At 43.0% G+C, this 9579-nt stretch overlaps 1 protein-coding gene across 2 annotated transcripts in view; it reads right to left on the bottom strand.

The window, feature by feature from the left end:
- Positions 1 to 7061, bottom strand: part of kita (KIT proto-oncogene, receptor tyrosine kinase a) — a 29051-nt gene extending 21990 nt beyond the window's left edge. Inside the window, exons 1-4 of one of the 2 annotated variants that reach the window (XM_032525962.1) lie at positions 6659 to 7061; positions 2901 to 3155; positions 509 to 793; positions 273 to 409 (exon numbers count right to left, since the gene is read on the bottom strand). In XM_032525962.1, the coding sequence (XP_032381853.1) occupies positions 273 to 409; positions 509 to 793; positions 2901 to 3155; positions 6659 to 6713 (732 nt within the window). In that variant the 5' untranslated portion in view covers positions 6714 to 7061. The remainder of the gene's footprint in view (positions 1 to 272; positions 410 to 508; positions 794 to 2900; positions 3156 to 6658) is intronic. The other variant, XM_032525964.1, reaches the window with a different exon arrangement.
- Between the last annotated feature and the right edge of the window lie 2518 nt (positions 7062 to 9579).

The raw sequence follows: 9579 nt of genomic DNA, 5'->3' as shown, positions 1-9579 counted from the left end.
TCCCCTGCCAGTCCCCGGTGTGCTTCCCTCGACCTTTTCCTAAACCTAACAGCGTCAAAAGGGACGCCAGTAGTCCCGACCAAGCACGTGTTGTATGACGGTAAAGGAGACTTTTACCGTCATTAACAACGACAAAGGCCCCTGACCAAACGTTTGTGTTTTACGAGAAGGGAGTGAGAATAAGGCAACCATCGACACTCAATTTGCAGTGTCTTCTAGAATCTTCCACCAACGGCACAGTACAGAACAAAGAAAAGGCAGAAGGGTCTCACCGAGCCAGGCGGGGTGACCCATTTTAGCGCGATTTCTCCGTTGACATTAGACGTGTTGCAGGTGAGCGCGAGACTCTCATCCCGGGTGAGAATCACTCTTTTGGTTGCTATCTCAATCACAGGAGGAGCAACGGGGACTGAAAGAAAACCAAAAACAAATAGGACTGAATTTTTAAACCTGCGCTTTTTGACGCAACAATGCACATTTCTGCATGCGTGCATTTACACCACTTTACCTGGTCTTACTGTTAGGTAGTAGTCATGTGATCGGACGTGCTCTTCCCTGAGTCTCCCTGTGCACACATAGCAACCTTCGTAGGCCTTTTGTGTGTTGTGGATGAGGATGCCTTGCTCCAGGCTTGCAGTAAAATGGAGACCAGGGGCCAGATCGCTACCGGAACACGTTTCCAGGCGCAGGTTGTCCAGACTTGGATCGGTTGCCAGGCAGGAGATGGAAGCATTGTCTCCCACTCGAGTGAGAATGTTGAACACCATTGATTTTCTGAAGGGATTGTCTGGATCTGCCAAAAAATGGAGGCGTTAGAGGTGTAAGTGGGGCTGCACAAGGAGTAGTAGAAGCTTTCAGTTTGTGACAGACATAATATACAGTAACAGGGCTAACATCCATTTTCCCACCATCATTTTTGTTAATTTTACTTATTTTTGGGGAATTTGACTTTTTAGAATCAGTCTCTTTTTCATAAATAAGTCTTGGTTTGCTTCCAAGTGTAGTAGAGTTTTGGAGAGCGATTTGACCCAAATATAGGAAGTGAACCAAAAAACTGTGCATTGTGGGTTAAAGGTGAGTGGAAACTTTGATCGCCAACTGGGAATCAACATTACGTCAGTTAGTAGAAAATGTCCTGGGTACACACGTGGTCAAATGAGGAAGTGCACGCTTTCATTGAAATATGGTTGGAGGATCGCATAACACAGTTGCTTGTGGACACACAAAAACACGCAAAAGCTCACATTTTTGTCAGCTGCTTATATTATTTGGCTTCTTCTAAAATGTTTGATTGAGAAAAACATCAAGCTGAAAACCCAAGACAGCATCAGTATGGCGGGGCTCTATTATTTCTGAGACCTGGAAGTGTTGGCCAGTTTCGTTCGGATATTCTGTCCACGAGCAACCGTTGTTGACTGCGTGCCATTTGGTTACAATGTTGGGTGTGCCTGACAAAGTGCAGTGTGAACGCTAACCCTAGACTGTTAATATTGGTGGACAAAGCATCCGGTTTGGCCCAGTGCTGCAAATGCGGAAGTACCTTAAACCTGCATTCTATCTGAATTCCTGCAGGGGGAGACTCCTTAAACCTGCATTCTATCTGAATTCCTGCAGGGGGAGACTCCTTAAACCTGCATTCTATCTGAATTCCTGCAGGGGGAGACTCTTTAAACCTACTTTCTATCTGAATTCCTGCAGGGGGAGACTCCTTAAACCTACTTTCTATCTGAATTCCTGCAGGGGGAGACTCTTTAAACCTACTTTCTATCTGAATTCCTGCAGGGGGAGACTCCTTAAACCTACTTTCTATCTGAATTCCTGCAGGGGGAGACTCCTTAAACCTACTTTCTATCTGAATTCCTGCAGGGGGAGACTCCTTAAACCTGCATTCTATCTGAATTCATGCAGGCGGCGACACATGCGGTTGCAAAAGGAGATCTGTTTCTGTAGAAGTCTATTAGAAATTGACCCACTTCTCACTTGATTTATTACCTCAGTAAACATTTTCATAATGACTTTATGGTCTTAATCTCAATAGTTTTAAATCTTCTCCAATACAGAATGATGTTAAATGGCACTTGGTGTTACCATGGTAACCACAGGTGTCGCCAAATTAACTGGAACAGAAATCCCATGGGATTACAATTTTACAATCTTATCATTCAACTGGTTTATTTTTTTTAAAAAACATTGCGGAATTAACAGGCACAAAGACCTGCTATGCTAAAGCAATGACTCCGCTGTAGTCGTCCATGTTAATCTAATCCAAATCTTTAAAAAAAGCTACATCTGAGCCTCTCATCTAAGAACTGCTGGGGGCTCCAGCGGTAGATGTGTGGATTGTGGAGTGAATGATCAGCACATGATATAGGCCGGCGGTGATGGCAGTGTGCCAAGGGGATGTGGAGTCACATCGAGAAGAAAATACAGTAAAACTCAGTCATGCACTCGATAAACACATACTGTATCTACTGTACCTGTCCGGGGCAAAGTAACAAACACCTTACTCTGCGAGCACACCCACACACACTGCTTCCTTCCTCTAGATTTTCTCTTTCTCCTCCCTCTTACACAAAAACACCATGTAATTCTCAAACCAGCAAAACAGATTGAAAGCAGAAAATGCAGAAAAATCCATTTTATGTACTTGTTTACAGATGAAATAAATGTCAGACTGACTGACTGACATGTGATTAATTTTAGAAAACAATTAGTTTTTAGAAATGTCTCATGAGGATGTTATTGAACTTTTGAAGAAGAAGGGGAAAAGATCGCAACACTCTATCGAATCGCAATACACATTGAATTGGCACCGATGTATTGTGAAGAAATTTGGGACAAAAGTATATTGTCCCAGCCCTGGTAAAGACATTAAGACATTTCTGGTTCCATTTGGCTACCTTTCACATAGACGTAGATGGAGATCTGCTCCTTGGAGCTCTCCTCCAGGCAGATGTAGCGGCCCATGTGGTTGGGCTGCGCCCTGGGGACGCGCACTGAGGACATCCCAGGGCTCTTTTTCTCTCCCCGCACCTTCGGCCGGTCCTCCCGCTGCCACAGCATCTCCTTCTCGCCCTGGCAACGCAGCTCGAAGGGTGCATTGAGTTGGACGACAAGGTGGGGGCCGACGGGGGTGATAGTGGGCTTGGTGTTGCCTACAAAGGGATACATATCAAACATACAAAAATCATGCCAATTTGTGTTATTGATATGTTACAAAGCAATCCCATTTGACCACACTCTGGAGGTAAACATCACACATCATCATGGCCACATTACTTTTCCCTATGTTCACTCAGGTAGAGAGATACGGTCATTTTAAGATTTTATAATTTGAAAATACATTGGTCGGACGATTTTGTTGGACGATGTTGGCTTATCACAGATATATCAGTATCTATCGTATTGGTGTGTGTGTTATGCGCCCATGTGAGAACTTTTTAAAATAGATATAATGCAGAAAAAGATGCTTGGCAAATGACTGATACTGAATACTGGGATTATTTTCTTGGTCTTTATTTTTTCAGTGTTCATTTCTAGGTCGACAACCGGTTGGTTGATTGGTTGGTTGACAATGTATAATAATGTTAAACATTCTTTAAAGCTATGGTGCGTAGTTTCTGTTGCCCCCATGAGGAATTCTCGTCCATGTGACGCAAGCCTTCAGTGATCGCGCATCACCTCCAGCCCCCCATCCCCTGCAACAGAAGGGAAGTCATTTTCTCACCACTGTTGTGTCAACACCTACAGACCCATGAGATTTATGTGCATTAGAACAGCTTAACCATATAATCCCTCATCCAACGGCCCCTCCTCCACACTTCAGAAGACTTTTTTTAAATACAGCGCTTTTTTAGTCTCAACGACTACAGGAACCATTCACCCTTCACACACACTGTGGCTGCAGTCTGCTAACATCGGTTAACGCTCACACACATTAACATTTGATTGATGGGGCAGCTCAGGATTCAGTGTCTTGCCCAAGGACACTTTGACATGAGACTGTAGGGCCAGGGATTGAACTCCCAACCTTCCCATTGGCAGGTGACCGCTCTTTCACCTGAGCCACAGCCGCTTTCATTTCCAACCTGAGTGGGAGATTTTGGCAATACACAGGTTAACACTTACCAACACCTGTATAGTGTGTAAACAAAAGTTGTTAAAGCAGCAGTGGAGCCAATCAGATCATTTGGCCCCTTAGGCACTGGGGTTAGAGCCTCAGTGTGGACACACGCTGTGAGCAGTTCAACCATAGTTGAGTTGACATAAAACAGTTGAAACTATGCAGTATTTCACAATTAAAAAGAGCAACAAATAAATAAAGCTTGACTAATCTTGTTGTGACTCCTCAGATTTATCTTGGGACCTCCTGGGGGGCATCATAACTCAGGGTTGGGATCCATTGTGTTTAAGGTGGGTCCACATTAGTAATAATTGTGAAAGCAGCAGTAACAAAGCCATGATTATGTTTGATCATTTCAGAAACACCAACATTCTGATTCTGATATTCTCATAGGTCTAATTTCAACCATGTAGAATATGTGACTGTGTATTTTGGAATATTTGACTTTCATCATAATGCAGGGACTGAACCATGAGGGTTTTGACATCTGAGCAGATAATCATAAGGCAGAGGAACTCAAACAATGTTATATAAGAAGTCCACATTCACTGTGGTTATGGTTTTATGATCTCAAAAAGTGACTTGTGCCGCATACCCATTTCTCTCTCCCTGTGCTGTTTTTACCAGTCATGGTGAAAGATAAGAAGAAGTGTGTGTAGCATGAGGACATGAGCAACTGTGGGGTGCTTTTCAAAGACAGAGATTTAATCTGCTGCACCAACTGAAAACAGGTGGGGGAAGCGAATGAGTAATGAATGATGTTCCCTGAGAAAACACCACCATTGTGGGGATTTTTTCCATTGAAGCCACCTGTGACAAACTGCAGGACTGGGAGACTGCATCAGGACTGGGAAACAAGGTGCTGCTGACAAAGATGCTCCATCCATCCATCCATCCATCCATCAATGCAATACATCCATTCATCTCACATGGGAACTCAATTAGGCTCCACTCCAATTCCCACAGTCTTTAGGCCTACTTCGATGGCTTTAAAGATCTACCATAAAACGTAAAAAAGGGTGTGGTGGCGTGACAACAGAAGTGCTTACATAACTCATCGTGATTTGGGAACAGGTCAGCAAACCGCAACGCAACACTGTTAGTTGTAATTGCTTCTGTTTGCAGAGCATCTGTGCGTAAATATTTGACTGTCAACTGGGGAATTTACGGTAAAGGTTTTGTTGTCAACAGGGCAGGGGTGAGATAAAAAAAAAGAGGATCTACAAGTTCTCCTTGTGAGGTATTAATTAATGAATTATTAGAATCCTATTTGCATTGTAGCAAGAAACAGGAAACGAGAACTAGGTTTTCCTCGCCTGTGTTTTCTGGCTTAGGCCAACCTCACGGGGTGACTTAGTGCATCACATGACCAGCAAGCTTGCGCACACTGCGTGAAGATTCAAATGCCCTGGAGACATGGCGTGGACATCAACAGCCCCCCACGAGCGCATCGTAAACTTTCAAATCAAATGGAAATGGGGGCAGTAAATTGAGTCGACCCCCCCAACACTGATGGTTGGAAAAGGATCGCAAAGTTAGACAGCAACACTCTGTGGTTCAATGCTTGTTTCAGCAACGATGGCTTTGTGTGTGTGCGCGTGCGTGCGTGCGTGCGTGTGCGTGTGTGCAACTTTCCAATACAGCTTTGCATAAATTTTCGATATAACTGAAACCCCAAACTCTGTTTTCTGACAATATAAAAAAACTAATTTTGACTTGAGTCGACACTTTAATTAAACCCACGAATACAAACAACAGAGCGTGACTATATTAAAAAGGCAGAAAAAATACAATTATGTGTTTCCGGACCTTGACCTGTGCGTAGACGCTGGAGATAATGCCAGGCCATAATGGCTGCAATGTGTTTTCAAAAGCAATAAAGCAAAATGGTCTAAAGCGCTCTGTAAAACGTGACAATATTTATCCAACAAATGAGAAATTAAAGCAGAATGCAAACTAGTTCAGGATAAACCAGCTGGCAGTTTGCATGCTACCAGGAATCAGTAGTTGCCATTATATTTCCATAATGACGGTTATGTGAGAGGAGGAAACCCGCATAAACGTGTCGCGTTCATCGAGTACACGTCTGTTTTCATTGCGCTTTGAATACCATCAGCTGTTTACTTTACCTCCAGCGGTTGATTACTTTTTTTGTTATTAATGGCGCTCTGTTCTCGGAGTAAAACATGAATTATTAAAGTAGCGCGCTGGCATCCACATCATCAGCCAAAGTATCTACTTTCCTCATCAGGTTTCAGGGACTTTGCGTTTGTCTTATCAGCAGCCTTCATATCTCATTCCACCGCTTCCCAGAACAAAGAAAAGTGTGGAGAAATGCATCGTGAAGGCGACCCTGAGCACGTGGAGCAATTTAATTCACGATAATGCATATCCCTTTTTACCTTATGTAATTAAAGGAGCTGTAAACACCTGAAGTCAATCAGAGATGCTCGACCCTGCGTTGTCCAAACTGCAACAAGTTGCCTGCATGCGTGCGTAAAGTGGCGCATCAAGCTCAAATATGGCCAGCCTTACCTGGATGGAAGGTTATCTGCAAAAACACAGCCAGCAGTATCCAGTGGTATTCCATAGTTATTATTCCATGGGTCTAGCTGTGAAGGTGAGCCAGTGCCTCTCTGGTTAAGGTGTCTCTAGTCTACTCGCCGAGCGCGTCGGAGTTGTGGGAAGTTGACTGCGGGCTGGGATCGAGGCGCACTGAACACGTAGTTAAAGGCACAGATGCTCTGTATATATGTACACAGCCCGCAACAGCAGCAGCCGTCGCCTATCTGCACATGCCGTTCTCCTGGAGCGCGCCTGAGGGGGACGATAGCCTATAGGCCGGCCAGGTATCTTTGTGGCGTCAACATGTTTATCGGAGCCAGTGGTGGAGCCTATTACGCACGCTACACACACAGAGAGGGAGGTGTTTGTGACCTGCTGTGTGCTTCCAGAGAAAAGACAGACCGAGCAGGGGCAGGCTGACAGATCAAGACAATGGTACATCCAAGAAGATAAAACTGTTATGAGAACTAGGAGGAGTTGAAAATGAATTCCCTTCTCTTTTGTGGGCTATTGTCTGTATTACCATAAGTTAAGAACGTCCATCTTGAAGGATATGCCTGTTCAAAATCCAGAATTGTTTTGTGATGACTACAAATAGAGTGTGGTTCTTTAAGTATAAAGGGTATAAGTTGTCAAGAAGGGTTATTGGTTTAACCCTTGTGTTGTCCTTGGGTTAAACTGACTCGTTTCAAAGTGTTTTATATTAGAAATATAGATTTATTTCAACCAAATTGCCCCAAAATAACATGGATGATTCCAAACAACATTCTTCAGGTAAAATGAATGATTTCTTTCATTGAATTTTTGGGTGTTTAATTAATCTTATAGAAGTTGGATTTTTTTTCTTTCTTTTTTTATGGTTTCAAAACAGTATCCAGACTAAACTTTGACATCTACCCATCTGTGATCCACTCAACATCCTCTGATCTTAACTATTTGTCAAAATAATTCATAATTTTTGCCTTGTTTACTAAAAACTTACATGTAATTTGATACAAATGAGGTTTGTTGACCATAAATTCCAAGAATAAGTGTAAAACCTATTACTAAACCAGCTCAGGTTTTTTTTAAAAAGCCCAAAAGCTTGGAAAAAGTGACAAATAAATCACAAAAAAACATCAAAAACATCGAAAAAAACACATAAAAAATTAAATTTTGACCTGGAAGGGCAAGTTCATGGTTGACGGGAAGACAACACCAGGGTTAGTACAGTACATGTTATTGTGTTGCTACTCTGGTATGGTCCTTTGTTGTAAATAATGGTGTCTCGGCTGGCCATATTTTATTCTAAATCCATGACACAATAATAAAAATGATTGATTCATTGGTTGATTCTAGTTTTTACATGTCTTTTTTTTTATCTGTTAGAAATCATGGCACTCTTTCTGCAAAGACAGAAAGTATCACCCTAACAGTTATTTACACCCAACACTGACACACTCAGCTCTGAGGAGACGATTACATAAACGCCTCGCCAGTGTTTTCCAGTTCATTTCATTTGTTAGAATGTTTTCACAACAAACTTTGAGACATGGAGACCACATAACGACCCTTTGTGCCTCATGATCACATGCCATGGACACTGGCGAGGGTTCAAGAATAGGTCTGTTTTCCATTGGCTATCAAACACACATGCCACGGTGCATCCCAGTCCCACGGCAGATCGGGATATGGTAATTTAATCTATTGATTCGTGCACAAACACGCTTTTTTTTTTTCGTGACGTCAGCACGTTTTTTAAACAAATGTACTTATTTCAATGGGAAGCATTTCTCGTGATCACGGCACGATTCTTTCTGCCAAACACAGTCTCACTCCCGACTGACAAATGCCTGACGCACGGTCAAGCACCCCCGGAGTCAAGTTCCAACGAAAGGCGTACCCTTTGCGTTGTTTGTTGACGTGGCAGTCTGTCAGACAGACGTTCATGTTAATCCCCCCCACTCAGATATAGACAAAAGGAAGAACACAGCCCCTTAAAATCTGTGGCGGTTTTGGTATTTTTAGCCCTACAAGCGCTGTCTTAGTCAACATTTATTCACAAGATTTTAACATGGTTTGTATGTATGCAGGTCGGTGTTCAAAAGGAGCTTCAATTATGTTGAGTCTCTATATTTAGGCACACATAACTCAGGTAAGGAATGCTTTGCAGAGTATGTGCCAATAAAGGAAACTCTTAGTTCTCTCTTTGAGTCCGAGGATTTCAAAAAGCAGTTTGAAACGGCCCCTTCTGCGTCTCTACCCATGATGTGTTTGAGGATATATGGAATGGACAGAATACTAGAGTTGGGCGGTATCCAGAATATTGACATGTCAAACCTCCTGTATATTTTCACTATATTAGTCATTGCATTGCAGAGCCACTTCTTGGTTCAGCTTGCCCAGACAGCACAACTGAAATGAAATGAATAATAATTACCAGTCAAATTTTTCTTTTGCGGTGTTTCGCCACTTAAACTGAAAAGATTGATTTACACAGTCTGATGTATTTTGCACTCTTTTGTAGAGCAGTTAAGACACTTTTTCATGAAGTTTATCTGCATCTTATGATTCATCAGACTTAACCTCTCAAGTGGGACCAAGACAACAGGTGTTGAGCCAAAAAGTGGGAAGGAACAGGAGAAAAAGAGGAACTGCATTAACCCTCGCCTCTCGTGTTAAGAGGCTGATGGATTTTGAATGGCTTCAAAACACGCGAGGAAGGGCGGAGGGAGAGAGAGGGGAAAGGGGAAGAGAAAGAGCGAAAGAGGGGAGAGAGGGGGAGATAAAGAAAGGGGGGAGAGGGAGAAAGAGAGGGAGAGGGAAAGAGGGGAGAGAGAAAGACAGAGAGAGAGGAAAGGGGAGAGAAAGAGAGGGAAAGAGGGGAGAGAGAGAGAGGGGGAGGGAGAGAG

Source organism: Etheostoma spectabile, chromosome 9 (assembly GCF_008692095.1).
Source record: "Etheostoma spectabile isolate EspeVRDwgs_2016 chromosome 9, UIUC_Espe_1.0, whole genome shotgun sequence".
Taxonomy (NCBI): Eukaryota; Metazoa; Chordata; class Actinopteri; order Perciformes; family Percidae; genus Etheostoma; species Etheostoma spectabile.
This window is presented reverse-complemented; position numbering and strand designations above follow the sequence as displayed.